This window comes from Merops nubicus, unplaced genomic scaffold (genome assembly GCF_000691845.1).
Source record: "Merops nubicus isolate BGI_N331 unplaced genomic scaffold, ASM69184v1 scaffold14981, whole genome shotgun sequence".
NCBI lineage: Eukaryota > Metazoa > Chordata > Aves > Coraciiformes > Meropidae > Merops > Merops nubicus.
Genome location: NW_008589130.1, coordinates 24012 through 48583, shown reverse-complemented (window position 1 = coordinate 48583; position 24572 = coordinate 24012). Strand labels below are relative to the sequence as shown.

Genomic DNA, 24572 nt, shown 5'->3' with positions numbered 1-24572 from the left:
GGAGTCTCCCTGGCACAGAGCAAGTGCCAGGCTGTATTTTATGTCAACCTGCCACTCAAATGGATATCACACCAACACAGGCAAACGCTGAAATGTGTCCTGCAGACCAGACCAGCAACCACACTCGACTTTTGGAAGGGAACTGCCATGAATCAATGCTAAATTCTTTTAGCTTTAAGTAGTCCTATCTAATTTAACAGCATATTTTATTATGCAGACTTTTACTCAAGGCAGAGGACAGCACTGCAGTTTGGAGTGGGGCTTGGCACATCCTTTGTCACTAATTAAGTACTCCTCATTAAGATGAGATCTAGGGTTTTCTAAAACCACATAAAAGTGATTAAGACACTGAGAACCCTTCAAGTCCTAAAGGTTTTGAGACTTTGTAAAGGAGGAAGCCATACCATGTATTCTGCCTAACATTTAGCTGCACTAAGCTCTTCTGTAGCCAGGGCTTCCTGACACCAAGAGATAATAAAATACATTACATAGTGGGTAGCAGCAGAGCTGCTGAAGGTGCCCCCCAGGAAAGGGGAGAGAACCTGGATTTGCACTGGAAGAATGGATTGGAATGATGACAGGTACTACGGGGATGACAGAAAACTTTCAAATTTGCAAAAGTATTCTAGCTTCTTCTGAGCTAATCCAAAGGTGTCTCTGAAGAGCACTTGTTCTTTATAGCAACACTCACACAGAGGAAGTCTTTAATTACAACACTGGTCATTAACTTTCCTACAGCTACATGAAGCACTGACCGTGACAGGGCTGGGCTCACTTTGTACACTCCCTAACTTTGGAACTGCCTGCAAAGTAGGTAAGTATCTTCATTCTTAGCAGACTGGCCTTTTGGGTGGTGTTTCATCGAGCTAAATGCCACTACTCAGTTACAAGTGGTTGTGTTTAAGGGCTGCTGATGTTGCCCAGTTTGCACAGTACATCTAGCCACCAATGCAATAAATGCCTAAGCTAATAGTTATGTTTCTTTATCAAAATACAGTTTATTTCCTGGCCAGTTCTCAGCCTCTTTTTGCTTCTCACCACAGGTTAGTCACACAAAACCCAGTTATACTGGTAAAACTACTAAAATAGTTAAGAAAAAAAAAACAGCCACTGGATTAAGACCCCTCTCATAAGAAAATAAACAGCATTAGAAAACCTCTCTCAGAACTCAAGAGGCAGAGAGAACTAAAGCTAAACCAAGAGTGTAATTTACCGATTTGTAATGATATCATCCCAGATGTTCATAGGATCCATTTTAGCATCTGGATATCTGCTTGTCCAAATTCTGAGAAGTCTCTTAAGGGAAGCCTGTGAAGCTAAGTTACCTAGAAATCAATTAAGAATACTTTAAATGCATCTAAAACCAAACAACGTGAAGAAGGCGTTAACCAAATATAGTCTAACATTCAAACCAGAGAACTGCAACAAAAGCCACTTGCATTTCTGGGCTTGCATGAAACACACTACTTGGTGATCATACTGCTTCTGTTTACTGCCAAATCCCAGGAGATTCAATAAGGACATCAGTGTCACTGTCACTGGGAATCACCACTGGGTAGGTACCTTTCCATATGAACTGTTAGTTCAATAGATAATTCTGTCATATGCAAAAATGTGTATTTCATGCCTACCTCAGTGGGTATAAGTTATATACCACATCCATCTTTGATCTCTGCCAAACACTAATCGCCACCAAAAGTGACCCCAACAAAAACCTTAGTTTAAAACTATTACTTATGCTCTTAAAAGAGATACTTGACTCTTATCACAATAGCCAGGCTAATAAAACCTTGCAATAGAACACAGAATTATCTTCAAGCCTATCTACACAACTGCAGTAGTTCTAATCATCAAGACGACAGTAAGAAGTAATTCCAGACCTACGCTCCTTTCAACAGGGGTTCATACCTCTAAGGGTTGAAACAGAAATTCAGATTATTTAACACAATGAAAGGAGAATCACTTAAGAAAAAAAAAAAATTTCTTTTACTTCTCTTGGTCATGAAGTTGATGAAATCCTGTATTTCTGTCAAAGCTTGTACAGACTGCAGTTTGGTCATTCGACTTTGATATAACAAAGTATCAATACTGGAATAGCTCTGAAAAGAAAGGGAGGGAATGGAAGATTTCATATACAGAATTTACAACATGGTTCCACTCAGTGCTCTACAAACTACCTACCTGATGCTGCTATATATTATGCTCCACAACCCAACCTTTTACACGTAATTTAATAGCCTGTAATCTGAGAGCAACTCTGCTTTGGACAAGCACAGAGGAATATTTGAGCTGCAATTCCTACCCTAAGCTTTAGGACAGTCCTAGAGACTAATCAAAACTTGCTTGTGGGTGGAACTTGCAACCTCTCAATGTAATACTCTTAAAATTTGTTCTGGGGACAGGAGGCTTCTGAAAAGATGAATGAAATAAAACTATTAATCCACAAAAAAACCAAACCAAAACAAAACAAAAAAAACAAACCACAGAAAACTACTCTGAAAAATTTCTCATAAATCAAAACAGCAACACAAATTAAAGTGGGAAGATGCACTTCACTGGATGGCTCACCACTCATTGCAGGCAGTGGATTCAAAGGAAGTTTTGTCATGACTGGAAAGCACCTAGATTTTTTCTATTTGGGCAAGTATTTCTCTCAAGACTATAATCTAGCACCAGTAACAGCAACAACAGTTTCACTGTTCCATGGGTTTATTGAGAAAAATTGTATCAGAGATAACAGAAAGGTACCTGCATGAAGATCTGCATGCCGTTGCTAATGTAATATTTGGCTCTGTCAAAATCATCTTGCAGGATGTAAAGGAGACTAAGCTCCTGGCTGTAATGCATTTCTATAATGGCTTTCTTTTGTTCTGTCTTCATTGCCTCATCAATAAAAGTTAGCAAAGTTTGGTCATTTTCCCCACCAAGCAGTAACTTCAACTTGCTGCGTATGATATAGGGCAGATATGTCTCCTACAAGATGAAAACAGGATCTTTATTTCTAGGGATGGAATATTAGATGATAATTTTTTTTGTTATCAGTGGCAGGTAAGATAAATATAAAAATATTTAAACAGGTTTCTTAAATTCTCTTTGAGACAAATTCCAGTTTTCTAACAAATCACAGGAGCCTTTTCTGATAGGCTCAAGAAGTTTTGTTAGCAAATTCTACCAGTTTCAAAAACGGTAGTTTGGTAGCTCTTAAAACATGAAGCAAATAAAAGCAATAAAAGTGACAAAAACACCACAAGAAGAAGATGATGATAAAGCTGGCCCAGTATGATCAGCCATAGACTTAAGGTAAAAATGACTCCTCGTATACAAAGCAGAAGTAATTGCTTCAATTATTTTATATATCAGGCTCTCTGCTAATTTCCATAATAAAAGTAACCCAAATAATGGAATTGATTTCCACCCACAATCACATTACTGTAGAACATCCCTGCAGAGATAAAAACAGTGCAGTATCAGCAAAGCAGTTTCCAAAAACCTGAAAAAATGGATCATTCCACGTTTTGCTTAGGTCTGGAGGTTTCCCACTATCGATATTAATGGTAGCACAATACTCCAGAGACTTCCACTCTGTGAGGTGGTCATAGCATTCCAGAGATGCAAGTTCCCAGAAGTCCTTCTCCACTTCTGCTGGCTCTCCATCTTGCCAGTCGTCTTTAGAGAGTGCCTAGGGAATGAATTGGAGGGGGAGGAAGGTTCTCAGCTGGAATCTGACACTAGTTTCAGCTCTAAGTCACCAGGCACTTCACAATATTTCTTGTCTCTTAAAAACATCTATTCGTTTACCAGAATGTGACAGAAACATAAAATGAAGAAAATTTAACCTTGTCAGTATTTATAAACAAATTCATTTCAGGTAGCCATCTTTAGTAAACCTGAATTTTTGAAGAGCAGAGGCTTTAAAAGAAGGTGAATCAGTTCTTTCTTCGTTTTTACCCACTACAACTCTGATTTTCCTTGCCATGAACACAATTTGCTCGTTTGGGGCAGCAGTGTGCCCGCAGCATTTAACTTCCCTGCCTCTGTAATCACATGTATGAAGCTTTGTAACAAACAGTGCAAAGCACCAAGCTTACTGCTCTGTTGTGATTACTCACCCGTTCCCATGTCTTTACAGACTGAATCATCAATCAAAAAGAGGAGGACATTTTAAACAATATGCTGCTTCTCAAAATGTTTAATTTCGGCTCATGAGTTTTAAGTCACGAGAGATTTATGAAACAAAACTCTTGTGGTCATTTTACCTCATCATAATATTTGGCTGCTTCAGCATAATCACTCCTTGCTTCTGCCAGCAATGCTTTCTGTGTAATTTCCTTAGTCCCAATCTTACCACTGAAAATGCCTCGAAGGACATCATAATCCCCAAGAGATCGGTACAGCCTAGTGAAATTGAAGAGGGAGAGATTTCAATGAGTTGAACAGAGAAATATTATAGCAAAAGGATAAGGTATGAAAAAAATAGCCACAGATTCACAGAATGGTGGGGGGTGAAATGGACCTCTGGGGATCTAATCCAAACCCCCTGCCTAGAGGAGGTTGCCTGTGATTGTGTCCAGGCAGGTTTGGGATCTCTCCAGAAGGAGACTCCACAGCCTCTCTGGGCAGCCTGTTCCAGGGCTCTGTCACCCTCACAGCTGAGAAGTTTTTCCTTATGTTTAGGTGGAACTTCCTGTGTTTCAGTGTATGTTTTATGCCCCTTAGTAATTCATTAAGCAGTAATACACTGGCTCATAATAGTAAAATTTTTAAAAACATATCTTATATAAAATCATAAATATATGTTTAACTAGATAAACTTTGTCTTGTAGAGTAATGTCTGAACTGTGGAAACTCCTGCAGTTGAAAAGCTACTAACAAGGTGGTTTTCAGCAGTCCAACAGCATCATCCGTGTGCACATCTGTTAAGTCACACTGTTCTAACTGAAATACAGTAATTAGCTGACAAGAAATTAAAAGCCTATCTAATTCTAAAAGAGAAAGACTGAAAAAGAAATCGCTTAAGGCATAAAGAGAGAGCTCTTCACAAGGCAAACCTAAATGACAGGCAATTGTCTCCAACAAGAATTTACTTGGCAAGTTCAATCCATCTGATGACATCTGGGGGAAGCTCTGTCCTCCCACGCATCCGCTTGGCCGGGGGCTCCTCCGCAGGGGCCAGAGCCATCAGGGCATGCTCCAGGAGGAGGATGCCCACTGGCTGCTGCAAGCTGGCAAGGCAGCTCGTGCTCACGTTAGCTGGATCCAGTTCTAGTAGCTCTCTGTGCTGGTAACTCATTTCCTGTGAAATAAAACCAACAGGTTTTCCTATAGAAGCAGCAGGTGTCTGCTTGGTCTGAACCTATGCTGATAGTCACCTTCCACAGGTCACCTCTCTGGAATCCCTTTTGTTACAGGGCAAGCTTTGGAGGCAACTCATTACATCTCCAGAAGTTCCCAGCTCTGGGAAAATTGGAATCTTTTCCTTCTGTGCTGTTGCTCTTCAGACAGAGAACATTAGAGAATAAACCTCCATGTCGTTTGTCTCCAGGGTACAAGAAAGCTCACTTGAGAGAAACACATGGGAAGAGGGGAGAGGCAGATGGACACACTGATGGACTCAGCCTTTCCTCTGTCTGTTGGCAGCATGGTGCCTGCTGCACTGCAGCTGCATTTCACAAACTATTGCTTTTGAAGACAACCATGATGTCTTCTCTGAGCTGGAAGCTTTCTATCCATGCTTGCCAGTTTTAGCACACCACAGCTTCCTGACAGACTCATTTAGCACTGCACCCATCTAGTCCTGCCTGATTGAAAGACATGACAATATTTCTAGCAGCTCTTCACTGTATTTAACATCAATCCAACTACTGAATAACCTCTTTTTAAAGGATAAACATTGTTCTTTATCTTTTTTAAACACTTATATCATCATCCCAAACACAGGTATATACATCAAGAAAGTAGAAGATAAGCTTAATAAAGCCACATTGTTAGGAGGTGTTCTTCACTTAAGAACCTAAAGGAAAGTTGCAATAGTTTAAGACAAACAGAAAGGAAAACTTAAGAACCTAAAGGAAAGTTGCAATGGTTTAAGACAAACAGGAAAAAAAATCTACAACATTGAAGAGGGGTAATACAACTTTCATTACAAAAAACTGCACCAAGTTTTAGGATAAAAATTAGTTTGATTCTTCCAACACAGTATGTTCAAGAATACTAAGTGGAAAAAAGAAAAAAAATCACTGCTTGGAATTTGCAACAGAGGACTGTGAGAACAACCAAGTTACACTTCTTTGATACATGGCAACTACCACAAAAATTGCAGAACAGGCATCTGGCATAAGCAAACTCCCTGCACAATCTCTGCACCTGAGACTACCACACCAATAAATTTGTACTCAAGAAAGAGAAAAACCAACAGTTTCTGGTAGCTTCCTTTGTGACAGATCAGGTGGATCTCAATGAGGGCAGCATGTGTTTCACCTGCTCTTCAGGCAACTTCAGCTAGGAGCTTCTATCCCAGCTGCAGGTGCCCTGGAGACTCCTATGTACAGGCACACATTCCTTGACTGGCAACTTTTAGGAGTTATGTCAGGGACCCAGTGCCAGCTGCACAATCCAAAAACTTCAAGAGCATCTTTGCTAAGGTAAGACCCAAATCCCTTTCTCAGGGGTGCCCAGGGAAAAGTATAAGAACTGTGCAATACAATGGCACATCCAGAGAATGAGTATGCTCCCAAACTCACAGTTCACAGGTGATAGTTTCCTACTTAGAGCCTTTTGGTGACTATTTGATCACTTATCCTTTGAAAGCAGAGGAAACGTTCCTTGTTCCATATGCAATGCATTCTGTCTTTGCTTGCACCACACGTTCAAGGATTAGTACCAATGGCATCCAAGCTGGCCTGACAGCTGAAATATTTATAAGACAATTATATGTTCTTCAGAGGCCAGATATCTCTAAAGAGTCTATGTGAACTTTTGGCATGGGGTTAACTTCTTTGTTAGTATTTCAGCTGGTTTTTAACCTGTTCTGAAAGGCAATTCCAGAGCCTCGTAGTCAATTTTGAAGTTATACTTGTAGACAAAACCAGCTCTTAGCACCAAGTTACTTTCCTGATAGGACTTGAAGCTGTAGAATGCTAAGAAGTCAAAAAAGAGAAGGAAGTGGCAGTAAAGTAGGAAGCCTTTCTGAAACAAGCCAGTATTTATTATATAAAAGCAACAGAAGCTGTGTTTCCAAATGGCCAAGCCACTAGGGCAGCCTTTGTGAACCCAATGATAGCCTCAGCACTGTGTGTTCTTGCTCACCCTTTCCCAGCTCTCTCCTGGTCCAGATGAACTTCATTCCCTGCTGGGGAAAAGACTTCCTCTCACTGTTATGCAGGATGCTCAAATACACAGGCTGAGGCTTGCCTTCCTGCTGCTGCTCTTCTGTTATTGAATGAGGATGGCCATGAGATGCTCTCTTTGCTCTTACAAAGTGTCTATTTTGGCCTTACCTATTTTTTAAGTCTTTGTTTTACATCTATTCAGAAAAAAATGTAGCCTAACACAACAGTGTTATCAATAGGGTCTAACAGACAGCATAACTCAACACAGAGAATAATATCAAGACAGAGAACCAACAAATGCAGTGTCAAGAGGGAATATTAACAGATAGCTATTGTGAGGTTCTGGCTCAAAAACCACCAAGACAGCCCAGAAAAAGCCCCGTAACAAATGACCTTTTATGCAGCTGCACAGAAAAGAGTAAACAAGAAACTACATTTTTTCAGATGTGTAAATACAAGTACTAAGAAGCAAAGTTTGTCACAGTTTAAAAAGCTAGGCCAAACTAGACTTTTCTCCTGTATTACAAATGACATCTACTGTCACAGAGAATTTAAACTTCCATAACAGAAAGAAGTCATTACCTGCCACTCAAAAGAAGATTAATTTGAGAGCTACAAATCAAATGCAACATTAAGATCAACACAGTTGACAAGAAACATGAAATACAGTGACAATGAGTATGTAACAGGTGGATAGACAAGGTTGTTTTTGTTTTTGTTTTTTTTTTCCCTGAAAATTGAGATGAAAGATGAAGTTCACAATCTATTCCAGGTCAGCATATTCTCACAGCAGAAAGGTTTGTGTTTCCTTCCCAGTGCAAGAGTTGTGGTGCTCCTGCTCACCCTGGGGTGGGAGCACCTCCCTCCCTCCTTAGTGAAAATCCCCATCCACTTCAGGAGACTAATTTGAAAAAATAAGTAAGAGAGGCTAACAAAAAACAGTCTGACAGCTGCTGGTATCCTCAAGTCAAAGTGCTCCTCAGCAAGCACTTCCCAGAAACAGGAAGACAAGCACATGACACCCATGCAACCCTTTCAATTGTTCTTGTGGCTTTCACTTAAAATCAAGTCTCTTCTTGTTCCTGATGGAACTAAAACATTCAGAGGTGACTCAAACTCTACAGATGAGAAATTGTAGAGAACTTGAAAAATCAGTTCAGAGGCATGAATTACCTTGTTCACCTTAACAAGAGTCACTTGAAATATCCATTTGGTTAATAATACTGTCTAAATTTCATTAACTGTATTTAACCTTCACTACCACTGGGTTTATCACACATTCAGACAAAGGCATTTTATTCCCTGATTTTTATGCCCTAAAGCAGGATTTACCTGGATGCAGGCAATGAATGGTGGAAAGTAAGACAGGCTCGAGCTCAGGAAATTGTTGAAGTTGTTCACCAGCTTCTGGATGATGCTTTTTTTCTCAGAAGGAGTTTTAGACTTTTCTACTTCATGAAAAATTCCACCAAACAAGCTACTGAAAAGCTGCTTGGCAAATGTTGGATCTTTCTGTAAATTACAACAAAAGCAATAAGGTCACTGAATTTTGCTGTGACACAATAAACTAATAAAACTAAGAGATAAGACCCACCCTGTACCTAATCCCTATGTGGACACTCTTTGGGAGTGGGATAATTAGTCTGGCATGTGTCACACCTATGCCAGGAATTACTGTACTACCCATTCAAACCCCATCTTAATTCTTCTACATAAAGAAACTCAAGACACTGTAGCTTTCAGGCCAGGGTGTCAGTGGAAAGAATGGAATTTACAATATCCACAATTCCCACTATGGGAACCAGACACCCAGTATCATCTTGCAGCCACCTCTGCCAGGGAAGAGGGTTTTAGGGAAAAAACAGAAGACATCAATATGTGGAGACCTGGAACTAACACTGAAGCTGCTAACAGAAAGAGACAGACTGTAGGGTCAGACAGTCCCATCTGAGAGCTAAATGAACACATTTGCATGTGTAACATAACCCTGTGTATCCTGGTCTATCATGGGACTGAAGTTTGGTCTCACTCTTGATCTCAAAGCTATTCAGACAACTCATGAATGTGCTACTTCCTCCTTTTACAGAGATAAGGAACCATCAAAAGAAGTCAAAGGTAATTAGGAACACTGACTTCCCAAATACTGTAAAATGGGATAGCTTCAGCCTACAATTTCTACTGCTCTCAGATAGGAAAAGGAATCACAGAATCACAGAATGTTAGGGGTTGGAAGGGACCTCCAGAGATCGAGTCCAACCCCCCTGCCAGAGCAGGACCATCTAGTCTAGGGAAACCATCTAGTCTAGGGAATATTGAATCAGCTTTACTGAATAGTCTGAGTCTTAGCCACAGTAACTTCATTTTTACAACTTCACCATAGCCATATAAAAGAATAAAAATGTCTGTTTTGTACAGTGAGATGTCCTTTGCAATCATGTCTGTAAAGACCATCACCATCTGTTTTTCAAGCAGAGGAACCCAGATGCAATGGACAATAGTTGATGTCTCAGGTCCTTGCTGCTCAACTCAACTGCAGGGGTAGGAGAAACACCCCCTCTAAACAGACTCATTAAATGAGCATCACAGCAGTTGACTACAGACCAATAAATCAGTTTTGAAAGCAGTTGCCCAGCTACATGCCATTTTCCCCTCCAAGAACAGAACGTTTCACAGGTGACCTCTGAAAAGCAGACAGACCTGGGCAAGGCCCTGCAGAGGGGCAATGAGACTGCAGTACTCAATCTGGATGTCAGGAAGGTCTCCTACTCGGTAGCTTCTGTACAAAGTAACCTGGGCATCATGCTTCATCTTCAGCTCAGACTTCATCTCCTGAAAGGCATTGCTCATGTTAAAAAAAACCACCCCATTACTTAGAAAGAGCTGTATCTACATAAGACAAACCAAGCAAGAGCATTTCTGAAGTGTTTATTCATAAACTTTTGCCATGCTTATTGAAAAATACATTTTCTAGAAAGCTGTAATAATGTTAAACCCAGATTTATCTTAGTGAAAAAGGCCAGTCATGTTCAGAGACTTAGCTCAGCAGTAAACTTTTACTACTTTGTAGTTCCTGCTTCCATCCAGGTAGTACTTGAGTCACTTGTAAAGAGGATGATTATGACTGACAGCTAGTGAGCTGCTATGGTTGAGCAAGTTACTGCCTGCCAGCTGAGCCACTGGAGTCCACAGTATGATGGTTCCCAGCCTGGTGTGCCAGCTGAGCCACTGGAGTCCACAGTGGTTCCCAGCCTGGTCCAGGGGCAAAGTAAAATAAGGTTCCTGAAGCCAGTGTGTTTTATTTCACACAGTGGGATGGGGAGGGGAAAGAAGAAGGATGAACCTGATAGAACTGACTCCTAGTAAAACTTACACCAAAACACAATCAATTGTTATAAACTGCAGTTGTTAAGTAGCTGTCCTGTCTTTTGCTGAGGCTTAAGGGAATATTTAAATTGAACAAGAACTACCACCAAATATAGACAACACCTCTCTCTTCCTATGCCTTTCTTCTTTTTCATAGCTCTCATGTGCTATAAGGAAATCAGCAGCAAGTCTGGAGGTTGGGATTTTATTTTTCACCACTGCCATTACCAGTTAAACCAGCAGACAGACGAGTGGATATTACATACATTGGTAGAAAGGAAGAAAGAAACAGAAGAAAGCTTGAAGATTTTTTTCCTCTGTAAACCTTTTATAATTTTCCTGTTTGGGCTCATTTTTCTTTTATACAACTCCAAATGGATAATTAAAAAAAAAAAAATTAATGAGCAATATGTTGGGAGAAATTAGGGCTTTGCTAAAGCTATTTCCAAATACTGTCTTGCTCAGGACCTACTTTTTTTCTTTCCTGTTTTGCCCTACCAGGAATAGTATTAACACAAGCCACCATGTTCCATGTGTGTTTATGTGCAAGGAATATCTTGAAAAGTTTAAGGGGTCCTGACATACTCTCCTCTGGTCTTTTACTGTGAAATATCACAAGGGTTTTTATTGTTTACATTTTAGTCTGTGATACAAAATGGTTTTACAGGTTCTCTCTTGAAGGGTGGGAGGAAATGGTACCTTGAGCCTGCAAGTAAATATAAATTCACTAAAATAGATGTTTGTGTGGTTCTTCCAGACATAAGTTTTGTTTACACAGTTGTCTGCAGCTGCAAAGAATTATAAGAGTGTCTCCAACTGGCAGCTCTGATCCTGGGTTCCTTTGCTCTTGGTCTAACTGCTATCATTTTTGGACAATAATGTATACTATTTTTAGTAACATGAACTCCTGAAAAACTGTGACAGAGCTTAAAAATGCTTACACTTATTGTAAGTGCAGAACACAACCAGGAAACCCACATGTAGTTCTACATTTCTGGCCGTGATAAACACTCAGCAAATGATTATTACTGACATTCCTTCAGGTTAAAAGTTACCATCAGTTCTGGTTATTCCACCAGCTGGATCACATGTTTGAGTTCACCTTCAGACACTGGATAATGCTCTCCAACTCTTTCTGCAGAGTACTGTAGCTTCATGGCTCCTAGTTTCCAGAATGACAACCACAAAAAAACTTCCCAGAGCTGTTAGGGACCCCATCACATAAAGTCACCTCATGCACATTAAGTGGTAGACTGCAAGTGTTATTATCCACCTCTTCTCTCACTTGTGCCAATATCATTTAGCTTTAAGCACATAAATAGCATGACTTCAAAACAGAACCTTCTAAAGCTTTTCAAGTAGTAACCAGTATCTTACACCCACCCCTTCTTCACAAAATTACTTCTAAAGCTGAAGTACAAGACTGCAAATGGCATTGGGACTTAAAGTTTTAAACTCATTTGGATTGACAAACCTTTTCTCTTTTCTGCTCAGCCACACCTTTTCTAGCATAAATCAGACTCAGTCTCTCTTGGTCCTTCAAGAACCGTCTCCTCAATCTCAGAATTTCTGCTCGCTCTTCTACACCTGTGGAACACAAGATCATGCCCACAGCTTTTCCTTTCCCAAGCAAACTTCAGATTTAAGCATCATATAATATACACATCATACAATAACAAGCATCTTTGTACTTACTAGCTTACCACCTAGTCTTCTAAATTTCATATCCAACAACTCAATGCAAAATCTTTCAACAAGACAGCAAATAAAAACAAATTAAGTTGTTCTTGGGAGAGGAGGTAGTGAATATTTATATAAAAACTTTAAGCACATGAATGAAGTGAAAGAGTCAAAACTATTGTATTGGGAAAGGCACTAGAATTCATGAAAAAAATCTGCCACATATGACAGATTCATTTTAAGCTCTCAAAGGCAAGAATGGCACTTGCACCATATTCTATAAAGTATGTAACATAAAAAGATATACATAAAAAGTATGTACATAAAAGAGGCACTAAATATATTCAAAGATTGAGTAATAATAATACTATATTTTTGAAGTATATTTTGAAGTATATAATAGTACTATATTTTTGAAGCTACTATTACAGAATTATCACTGGATCAGCCTCTGCTTAGGACAGTTGTGGAAAGAGGCCACTTCACAGACTGTTCACCTCAGTTCATTTCCTAGGAAAGAAGAATGAGTGACCAAAACCATACCACTATAACTGATACTTTCCTGGTAGAAGACCAGGGACTGACCAAAAGGTAGAACTGATCTCTCTGTTTCTGTAGTGCAGCATGGTCCATTTAAAACTGCCCTGAAAAAACCTTTAGGTATTGAGAAGATTAATCTTCATAGCTCTCTGCCTCAACTCCTACTATCACCCTTCCAGTCAAAATTTTAATGACAAGGTAGGCAAGGGTGAAATGAGGAGGAAATGGAGAGAAGAAGCCTAAGCCTTCAGACCAGTACTGACATTTTTCAGCTATTGACTGGGTGGATGAAGGAGCATGCTCAGAAAACAGCAGGTAATTCTAATGACAGGTTGCAATATGTTGTACATTGTGTCTGCATAGCTGAAATGGCTTGGAAAAAAGATGTTTAAAGAGCTCTCTTCTTCAGAGAAATAAAGGGTTAAATTTAAAACAGAAGGGACAGAAATGTCTCACATTGATCATCTTAGGGAGAGGTAGGAATGGAAATACCACACTGATTGTTTTCTTATCCAGTCACAGCTCCTTCATCTGGCAACACAGTTTTGCAATTCCTAGCACAACTGTAGCCTTTTGCCACACATGATGTATCACCACACACTCCTGGAAACAAAATCTCTCAAGCTGAACCCCAATTCGAATGTCTAAAAGCTAACAGACTGCCAGCCCAATAACTGACAGAGATGGTCTATAGAAATGTAATATTTATACAGAAATTGAACCATAAGGCTTACAGACCTTTAGTTTTGCTGTCCACTTCATCTCCAGGCAAACTCAATGTTTTTTTCCCAAAGTCTGGCCCCACTGGTTTCCAAGTTGCTTGTTTAAATTTTTCACTCCGTTTGGTAACCAGCAGCATGGATGAAGACAAGGATTCAGAGGATGAAGGGACTGTGTAGTCTGCCAACGTGTCAATGCTACTTCCAGTTAGCCAATTGAAAGAACTTCTACCACCTGTAAAAAAAAAAAAGTGAAAAAGCTGTAACACATCCACATATAAATTAAGTGAAAACATCTATGAATCAAGTCATTTTCCTCCCCTTAAAATACTATACCCAGTGTTTATGGGCAGAACAGATTTTAAGCTCTTAGGTAAGAAACAAACTTTTTATGGGAGGGAGACCACAAAACATACTTAAGACTAATAAAGTGGCGAGGTATTTATTTTTCATAACAAAAAAAAGCCCTTGAAAACAAAATATTTAATCCATTTACGTTTTTACATCAAAAATTCATATGCAACAGGAATGGAGAGAATGAAATCCTTCCTATGGCAACCCAAATTTCAGAAGACACTGGTCAGGACTTACTGGCATGCTGTGTAGGTGTGAATTCATACTGGCGTTGGGTGGCCCTCACTCGGCCACTGATTGACCCAGAAGCAGAGAGGGACCTTTCCTGGGACAAATTCCTGTGGACACTCTGAGAGGCTTGAGTCTCCACAAACATAGGTGTTAGCATGGTGCTTTGGTAACGCCAGCTGGAGTCGATCACAAAGTCCTAGGAACACAAGAAGGTTTTAATAAGAATAAGAATGGAGGCTTTTTGCCTTGCTTCCTTCAGACAGGATATTAAAGTACAGGATCTGAAACATCATCTCATGTACAGGGGCAAAACTTGACTATTAAAAAACACCCCAAACGTATAAAGTTCTCCATAGCTCAGCAAAAAAGCTCATTAATTTGGACTGCTCAGCTGAGGACTGACTGACAGCTCTTGTACCAGTATTCCTGTTTCTTTACAATTTTTCGTATAAAGTTCTCCATAGCTCAGCAAAAAAGCTCATTAATTTGGACTGCTCAGCTGAGGACTGACAGCTCTTGTGCCAGTATTCCTGTTTCTTCACAATTTTTCTGTAGTTTATGGTGTTTCTCTCCCCTATCCTCCTCTTTAGGTATTTCAGTACTCTATACATCAGCTACATTTGCTATATATTTTAATTAAATCTTTCTTGTTTGAAAAGAAAGCACAATTATTGCCCCCACAAACCACCAAACTTCTGATACTGTGCATAACTCATGACTGCTGCAGCTGTCTGGAGTACAAAATGCACTTCCAAAAACCTCCCTCACTATACCACTCTTGTCCAAGTGGTAACTACATTAAGGAATAGAATTTGTCACATGGTTGCACACAGGATAACTAACACATTACAATTCACCTGAAACTTGCATTCAGACAGTGGGTGCTCAAATATTTTTCTGGAATAATCCGGGCTCTTGCTAGTCATTTCAAGTAGAAAATTTGTGATCAGACTCAAGTACTGTGTTTCAATCTTGGCAGAATATAAAGAATTTAACAACGACAGCATGCGATCAACAATATTTGTGGGTAACCTTGTCTCATCACTCCAAAAATTCCTCACAATTAGTCTGTAAAAGCAAGGAATAAAGTTATTCTTTGTTATCTGCAAATAGAAATCACAACACTATCAAAAACGTCAAGCTGAAGAAAACCCACAACCCAGTAAGTTTATAAAGCCTTTAACTAACCCTTTAATGCTATGGATCTTCCACTGAATTACACCAAATTCCTCATTCATCTGCCATACTCTATGTCATTTGACTGACATGAAATATTTACTGTGAAAAAATAAGTTTTATTGAGTTGTTTTCCTCTTGAGAAGTGTTACGATTGGATTAACAGAGAGATCTCTTGTTCTTTCACTTCACCAAAAAACTTGAAAAATCCAACATCCTCCAACATTTCATCCATTTTTGAGTGCTTGTGTACAGTGAGGGCCAGTGTTGTTCAAAAACTCCAGAACATTAATGCAGGATTAGGTCTAACACACTGAAACAACTTCTTCATGGCCAAGAAGTCTGTTCAAAATCTCTGTGCTTCACTTGAATATGGTGTAACACTAGAGGACATGATTTTATAAATTAACTTACTGGAATAATAGGAAATAATGTTTATCTCACTGTTACTCTTTTATATTAAAATACTTTAAAAAAACTCTAAGAGTCACCTCTTCTATTATAAACAAAGAAAGAGCAATTTAGGGATTTGTTACTTTAGATAGTCATGCAACACTCTACTCACTGCAGTTCAGCATTCTCATCAATTAGTCCTTGAAGCAGTATTTCTTTTGCCAGTTTGAGTATCTCCTGAGAATCACCATCTGCCTGGCTTTCTGGATCACTGATGGTAGGAGAAAAATGTCTCAATGACTTCTTTCAAACAATTCATAGCAAAAGAAGAGGATGAGGATGGTGGGAGAACAGGAAGAACAAGTCCTTCTAATAAAAACCTCAACTTGGCATGACAATGCTACATTTTTTCCATAATATGAGGTCTTTATTGCCAAAAATGTCTTGTCTCTCCATTACTTAGAAAATAAAAGAAATATGAAAGCTAAGTAACACATTAGGTATTTATTACAAAGACCAAACTAAAGTAATTGAGTTTCAAAGGTTAAGACTGAGAAAAAGGGAGAGAATTAAACTTTTCTCAAGCGACACTGGAGTAAAAATAACCTGTACTTTTTCTTCACAATAATTATTCATTCAAAGAGTTAAGTTATCTTGGGAAAAAGCACAAAATAGAACCCAACTAAGTTAGATGATTCAGCAGCAACCTGCTTGTCAAACTAAGTACATGCTTGTTCCCTACTCTAAGGGGTCAAATGGAAAGAATGTCTCTATACTATCAGATTGACAGGATCCAGATCATGCCAAAATGCCTTAATACACCTCCCTGCTGTTCTTTAGTGTACAACTCTTACTAGTTACAAATTCTGGCAACAAGAAAAAAGTGCTAAGTGCATCAGAGCTAAGACCTCTTATGCCATCATGCTGTGGTGATGCAACACCCTGGTTCTGGGCTAAAGTTCAGGTCTAAGTCTGTGTCTTAGTAGAAGTGATAAAGTTGCCACCAAAGGCCAGAGCTACTTGGGCAAACCAAAGGTTCTGTTCTTCTGAGAACTGGAAAAATCCCACACTGAGGGACAAGAAGTTAGAAAAGAGTGTTACAAACACTTTCACTCTGCCTTGACAAAAGCACTGAAAGACCATATCTGCAGTGAATACACACCTGTAATTATCATAAATCCACATCAGAATATCATACATGCGCTGTCGACATACTACAGAAGGGTGTGAAATGAACCCTGTCACTCCAGGAAGAAGTTCCTTAAGTTCTGGTGGTTTTAGTTTAGATAGCATCTTGTACACTATATCCAAACAAACCCTCTGCCTTTCATCATCCCTAAAAATAGAGGGGAAATAAAGACTTGTTACATTGCTTTTCTCTTTACTACTACACACAGAAACAGAAGATAGTTTAGGTCTTAGCAACAATATTTGGTTTTTCAACCAAAGGGCTTGAGGTCAATACTTTTGAGTTCAAACTAATAGTAACACACAACAGAATTCACATCCCAGTGAGGTGTTTCACCTTAATGCTCTTCAGTGCTTTTTGTTTGTTTTTCCAGTGAGCTAGCCACCTTCATATTTAAATCCCAGATTCCACTAGCTCACATTAGGAGAGCACTGCCCAAAAAGTGAACATGAATTATAAATGATTCCAAACAGAAAAACGTTGTGGCCAGCACAGAAAACGTTATGAAGAAATCCAGACTATGCATCCATGTTTGTAATCACACGAGCACTCACCTGTGATTCATGATCTGGAAAAAGTCTTTACTCTTTAACTGCAAGTGGAGATCAGGTACTTCCTCTGCCCGGCACATGATTACTTCTAGACAGTAGGTTTTCATCACACCATGGAGTTTAGGTATCAAAAAGAATACTGCATTCATAAACCTTAACATAACCAGGAGCCCACAAAGAAAAGCAAGTTATTTTCTATTATTCCTCTAGATCTACAATGAACATAGCATGTACATCATGACATACCTGTCAGCAAGAGGTGGGAAATTCTTAACAACTTTATTCAAGCATTGAATAAACTTATCCTGTTGGGCGTTCTGATGATGTTTTAATTGTCTTATGACACAATCATAAACTGGATCTTCAAGTACCTGGAAAGGAGAATGACAGTAAGACAAGCACAGCCACGAAAACTCATAACCACCTAAGTGACACACAGTTCTGCTGCTGTACTGTGTGATTCTAGTGCCTTTTGCTAAGTAAGATCCACCCGCCTCATCTTGACATTTATGGTGCTTCTTGGCTGCTGTACAGCTATGCCTGGCTGAAACACTTGACTGTCTGCTTCAACAATACACCTGTGAGCTTCTTTTGACTGGTTTGGAACCAACGCCTTAAATTTGAAATACAGGTGGCTTTACATGTTTATATAAATATTTCTAATTCGATATAGCAGATTGCAAATTAATGAATGTTAAAAAAAAGACATTCTAAGTGAAAATGTGAAAAATAATCAGCAGCCTTCACTTATATGTCAAAGAAATAAGCCTTGTATAGGATAAAACATTTGCACCATCTTTGCTCATTGGTTCAAAATACTGCTTATAAATGGAACTTGAAAGACTGGAAGAGTGTAGGAACTCAAGTTCATGAAATATGCTCTAAAAAATGTGAAAGAACAGCCAGAATGCTATTAAGTGAAGAAGGAAGAAACATTAGTAGAAATACAGGTAAAAACAACCTACAAGGTCAGACTAATAACCGCTTAGCCAATATCTTGGTGTTTTTGTCTCCAACAGCAGCTGAAGAATGATATTTAGGGGCGCCACATGAGACTGGCTGCATTTTTCTTCCCTTTCTCTCATCCAGTCCATCATTAGATTAGGGATCTTAGATTGTAAATTGTTGTCTATTGTTTTTAGAACTTGTTCATAGAATTTTTTTTGGTACATGAATTTCCCTAACTAGCCTTTTGAGACTGCTACTACTTACTTCTAGAACCTCTTCTGGCAACAAATTCCAGAAGTTCACAGTTGTGAACTGGCATTCACCTCAAACTCATTTCAGTAATCATCAAGGACTATCCTCTAAGTCCTAGTACTGTAGGATCTAGTGAGTCACAGTTGTACATTCACTTTATCCACGGCCTAGAAACTAACTAGATTCAAAATTAAATACAGTACCTTTAAATTTTATATAAAAACTTACAAGCTACTAAACATCCTCAGACACAGATGTTCAAAAGGTAGTCCCAAACCTCCCAACTTGCCTTTTTCTTTTTTCCCTTTAAAAAAATCCAACTCTAAGTTGCACCATCCCAGTGTTGCTGGTTGGCAAGAGCTGAGCAAAGCCTCAGAAAAAGGCCATTCATTGTCAGCTCCAAAAGAGCAGGGCAAAACCTCTGCATTTACTGTGATCCCAAATTCCTTCCTTTTGAGTTAATACTTTAAACCTTTAACTCAAACTGTTGTACAAAGACTGTTGAGTTTTAAATACATTCATTTTTGGAGCTGAACTGAGTAGTCACATAGAAGACATACATAGAATTAAGACAGCAATGGTCAAACACACAATACAGTTCACTTACATTTTCTCTCTCAGCAATGTATCGAAGAGCAAGGCCCAAAACTTCTGCTGCAGCTGCATAAACTTCTTTATATTTTAATGAGCCCATGTTGTTGGTCAAAGCCTGAAAATACCTAACACAAAAGGCAGACCTGCTGTAAGCCACTATTCCAGGACCCAATTTTAAACTGAAACAAAAAACTCACTTGAGCTGCCTAGGGGACCAGCAACTGCTTTTACAAGAGCTGAATATAGCACAACATAGATCTTCCACCAGAAGTGTCTCAAATCCCTACTCTGGCAATTCCTGACTGTTAATTCCCAGGAAACTGTAACCCTGGGGCACACTGTAAAAAATCCTACATCCTTCTAGTTATTTTCCTTAATAAATGTAGTCTGCAGTTTGCAGCTAGAAAAGCATTACATCTGACACACAACAGCAAAGGGATGATGGGACAAAACTCCAATAAACGAGCAACTAGCTCCCATACTTCATGATAAGAGGTTAGATTTGCTCTCTTTGTCTTAAGCTTTTAGCAAAATCATTTGCCAAAAAGCTACAGTCCTCACCTGACACGATCTATCTCACACTTCAGGTCAAAGGGAGGTAAATTGTTAGCAAGAACAATTCCCAGTAGCTGAATTCCCACTGAATTATCTTTTGTATCAGGGTCTCCACTGGAAAACTTCTCAAATATTAAACTGTTGGATAAAAACATAAAAGTGGTTATATACATGAAGAAAAATCAAAATATACACACCATAAATCACACATTCTTTGTGTATGTTCAGATACAGCCCCATCAAAATCAGCAGAAATTATGTATATCTGCACATGCACTCTCATCAAAACCAGTAGAAAACATATTCAGAAAGAATTTAGCTTCAATGAAGTAAAAAACAGAAGCCACCAAACTAAAAAGAGACTGTAAGCCCACACAAATTCTCTCCAACATGTTCTGCTCTCGGCTCTGCTTCTGAAGTCTTGGTGAGAGTGCACCAATATTCACTGATAATATCCAAAATTCCAAATAAAACATGTCTTTGCAGAGATTACTCCTGCTTTTGTTGTTCCTGTTGTAATCCCCTACACGTGTTTTCCTCATCTCTCTCCTTGTTTTGCAAATTAAGTTATAACCTTTGGAGAGTTCAGTTCTGAAGTTCTACTGTCAGCTCTAGGGACAAACAGTTTATTACTACAGCTGCATTTACCTCTATCTCCTAAGATAATGTTCACTTATGTTCTGGAATTACTGACAAAGGAAAGCAACTGTCTAAACACTTACCTGTAAGGTATGGAAAGACAGTTCTTCCAACACTCTATAACTGTCTTTATAATTTCCAGGTTGTGTCTGAACACAGCTCTTTTTTGGTGAAAAGCATTCTTCATCAAGAACTCAAGCAATCTGTTGGCTAAAATCTCATCCTTAATATTCCCCTATGATCAATAGGAGCAAAAATAAACACAGTGATTCCAAGATGAAGATATGTATTGTTTTATGAAAGCAAGCAAATAAGGTATTTTTGAAGTTAATATTTAAAAGAAACAATGGACTGAGGTAGAAAATTATTATAAATCCATAATAACAAACTCACTCATTCCTTACCAAATAGTCACAATAGCAATAAAAAGGCGTTACACATTTCCTTACTTTGGGAGTGGCCACACTTGTCCAGGAAAGGATAGTAACTACTATTTCCACAACCATGTAATGAATTCCTTCACCTCCATTATTCCCAGAAACAACAAGCTGCAGCAATGGTCCAAGCCACTGCTTTGCATAAGGTCGGAAAACCTATTGAACATAAAAACAGTGATCAAGTGCAAATTATCCCACTGTTCAATAACCTGTTGCTCAATAGTTGTTATAGGTAAGACTAAGACTGGTAATCACCCTCCTATCCATTTGGCTTAACCTCTGAAGCAACAATCACAAAAAAATTAAAATAACTTCCACCCTTCCTTTTTGAATTAATTCTGAAATTCATCCTTTTTTGTAGTTCAGATTTGGAATATTTCAGACAGAAACACTAGCTTTAAAATCACTGTACAAAACAGGATGAGAATATTTGACCCAAGAATGAGTTAGAAAATGTTACTTCTCAAAGGCACATTATACTCTCTTAATATCTTTCTGCAACCAGAACATCATTTAGCTCTAAGGGTTTTCACAAGGCTCATCTGTAACCATTAAAAAACCCCATTGTATTTTCTCTTGCAAAGACAAAATACCATATCTCTTGTCCAGCACAAATCAATCACTTATATTCTACAAAGACACATACTGTGGGCACCCTCTACTCACAGAATTATAGTTTGGGAGAAAAGGTATTTACATCACCTTCAAAGTACAGGCACTATCTACAGTTTTGAGCTACAAATGCACTCACTTTTCTCACAGCAAACTACTCAATTTGAATGCCCTAAAAGTCTCAGTTGATTTAATATTTTACCCCACAGGAGTTACACAGTTTATGTTATAGCACCATTTGTTATGTTACCAGAAAAAAATGACAAAAAAATTACTCACATCCTCAGTGTTAACAATAAGTTTTGCTATAAAGAGGCGAATATTGAGTGGCACTGATGGGTTTCCTAATTTGCCATGCAGAAATTTCATCCATAGAGGAAGATCTACTGGAACTGTCCCCTGAAATTCAAAAGAGGCGTGTAAAAATCAGCACACTCCTTGGACCAATCAAAAGCCCCCAGCTCAAGCCATTCAGGTCTCTATAATATAGCCAAGAATATAAATAAGTGAAGGGATTCAATCATGACTCTATTTTCTTGGGATAATTAGTGAAAAAATGCCAACTTTTTAGTAATTACTGGCCTCTTCCACTTTGGGTGTGATCTGGTTCCTCTGCATGTGTTTAATCAGAGTGGTCATAGAGGCCATACATTCATGTTGGTTGAGTTCATCCATTTCCAGCTCCATTTCATCATTTAAAACCATGTATTCTGTGGACTCCTGAAAAAAAAAAAAAAAAGTTACTGTGGTTAATAACAACGTTGCATTTTCTTTTAAATCTTGATAACACCATGAATCATTCTGATCTTATCCGTGTTTACGGATTTGACTATACACTCAGTGTGTGCAACAGGGAATGCAGCACATGTGTTGCTCAAATAGACACCTCCCAAATGTCTGTACCAGCTTTTGTTCCAGTGCTCATCTTTTACTTTCTGTGCCAGCAGATGTCAACCTGATGTTACTCTGACTTTACTACCAGTTATAGGTGTGGTAGCTGCTGGAAGCAGGAAGACTCAGCTGAACCTTGCAGACATTATTTCATTTCATAGCTAAAAGAATATGTTAACACCCTCCACAGGGGGAAAGCACAATTTTTTATGGATGTGTTTATGCTGTGCAACCACAGCAGTTCTTTCTTCTGCTACAGGGAGTAAATTGCAAAAGAATATTTGTTTATAGTTAGAAATTACAACATTACTACAGAAAGTACATTTCTTGTTAGCTTCCATGAAGCTAAAACACCTCCCTGCTTCAAAACACAGCAGGAGTTGATCTCTATCTGTGGTAACAGCCATGACAGATTTCATCTTCTAGTGTCCAGGACACTTTTACAAGCTTGCTTTGTTTTATAGTAAATATCTACCCTATCAGTATTACTGTTGATGAGACATCTCTTGACTGCAGAAGGAACAAAACTTCAAACCTTGGAAGATACTAAATGCTGCTCTTCCAAGACGAATAGTTGAATGCAGGGTGCCACAACAGAGACACAAAAATAATAAAGTGTTTGATCATCTATTCCATGCATTTGACAGAACCAGCTTGGTCAAGTGGTTTCAAAAACCAAAAGAAGAGGGAAATCAGGTGCCTAGCAGCAAAACACAACCATCACAGGATACTCCTGAGAGCACACAAAATCACAAGCCACCTTTTTACAACTCAAGCTGGACTTCAACACACATTACTCAACTCCAAAAACCCAAGGTAGGGCATTGCTTTTCTCCAGTTGTAGGCAGTGGAGAGAGGGAAGAAAAATAATGACCGACAAAGCACAGCTCAAGTCTCCTCTCTCATCTTCTGGATGAACCTACTCTCAGTCAAGTAGAACAAATATAAGAAACTAGAAATGTATCTTTTTCAACTCAATAAAACTATGCAATTGCTAGAAAACATAAAACCTTTCCTCCTCAGAGCACATAAGTCACTAAATTACCTTTCTTCTGAAACGAGCGCTGCTAGCAGTAACATCTTGGGAGCTATAAGAAAAACCTTGGACTCCAGTGGAGAAATCAAACTGACTCATTTCCTCACTCAAGCTGCTATCCATCATGTACGATGCAGAAGCTAAATACTTGGGTTCATCTAAATAGGAAAAAAATATACCATCAATCAAGGTAATTACAAGAACAAGCCTTTATCAGCCACTAAAACTTGAGGGTGGGTGGGAATTCGTTGTTAGATTTTATTTGTTCCTGTTATTAGAGCAGCCAATTAGCAACATAACAACGAACACTATATGAAAGGTAAGAAGGCATTTTTCTTTCCTAGTCATAAATGACTTTCATACCTTGGTCACTATTCCCAGCCTCCCTGGCCTCCTTTCTAATAGCAATGTACCGCTTCTTCCTCTCTAGAGGCACCTAAACAGCATGAAGAAGTTGGAAAATTAATTAATTTTTTTAATTTACTGTTTATTTACAGTTATTTATTTGCAGAACTGCCAAAAAAAAAAAAAATGATCAAAACCATTTAACATGAACAGAAATTCCATGTTGTAAATTATTATAACTAATGCTACAGAACAACAGCTAAATGACATATACCTACAGCCATTCATTGCCAGAGTAAGTGTGCTAAAAAATCTACTTAAATTACGTGCACTGAAGGTGTGTTCTAAATTTCAAGTCTGGATTTCTCTCAGAAAAATGTCTTTTAAACAACAGAGGAGTAGTCTCCATTTTTTATTCACTACAGAAACCTTCTTTTTCCTGAGAACTGACCTAGTCTACAGTGACTACACTGTTAAAAGTCATATTCATTTTTTGCTTAGGAACACAGAAATTCCACTCACCTCAATCTCTACAGGAAATTCATACTGACGCTTCAGGTCTATCAGATTCTCAAAAATCAGCAAGTTCTGCAAATTGAAGCACATTTGGAAATACCAAAATCATAGTGCTGCACACAATAACAGTTGCTCTGAATGTTATCTTATTTCTTCTTAAAAAAACAACAGATCAAAGTACAATATAGAAAATACATTATGCTTTCTCTTCTAGTTCTGTACT

General features: G+C 38.6%; 1 protein-coding gene across 1 annotated transcript in view; it reads right to left on the bottom strand.

Annotated features, from left to right (window-relative positions):
* Positions 1–1213: 1213 nt before the first annotated feature.
* Positions 1214–24572, bottom strand: part of PRKDC (protein kinase, DNA-activated, catalytic polypeptide) — a gene marked incomplete at both ends in the record, with an annotated part of 47253 nt that continues 23894 nt past the window's right edge. The window contains 25 exons of the mRNA XM_008949486.1: positions 1214–1325; positions 1991–2099; positions 2749–2973; positions 3491–3679; positions 4257–4395; positions 5085–5293; positions 8661–8840; positions 10026–10157; positions 12166–12278; positions 13650–13865; positions 14222–14411; positions 15073–15283; positions 15957–16055; positions 16947–17120; positions 17528–17677; positions 17771–17895; positions 19332–19443; positions 19880–20011; positions 20596–20747; positions 20962–21105; positions 21841–21960; positions 22144–22281; positions 23498–23646; positions 23852–23924; positions 24356–24421. Of these exons, the coding sequence (XP_008947734.1) occupies positions 1214–1325; positions 1991–2099; positions 2749–2973; positions 3491–3679; positions 4257–4395; positions 5085–5293; positions 8661–8840; positions 10026–10157; positions 12166–12278; positions 13650–13865; positions 14222–14411; positions 15073–15283; positions 15957–16055; positions 16947–17120; positions 17528–17677; positions 17771–17895; positions 19332–19443; positions 19880–20011; positions 20596–20747; positions 20962–21105; positions 21841–21960; positions 22144–22281; positions 23498–23646; positions 23852–23924; positions 24356–24421 (3659 nt within the window). The remainder of the gene's footprint in view (positions 1326–1990; positions 2100–2748; positions 2974–3490; positions 3680–4256; positions 4396–5084; positions 5294–8660; positions 8841–10025; positions 10158–12165; positions 12279–13649; positions 13866–14221; positions 14412–15072; positions 15284–15956; positions 16056–16946; positions 17121–17527; positions 17678–17770; positions 17896–19331; positions 19444–19879; positions 20012–20595; positions 20748–20961; positions 21106–21840; positions 21961–22143; positions 22282–23497; positions 23647–23851; positions 23925–24355; positions 24422–24572) is intronic.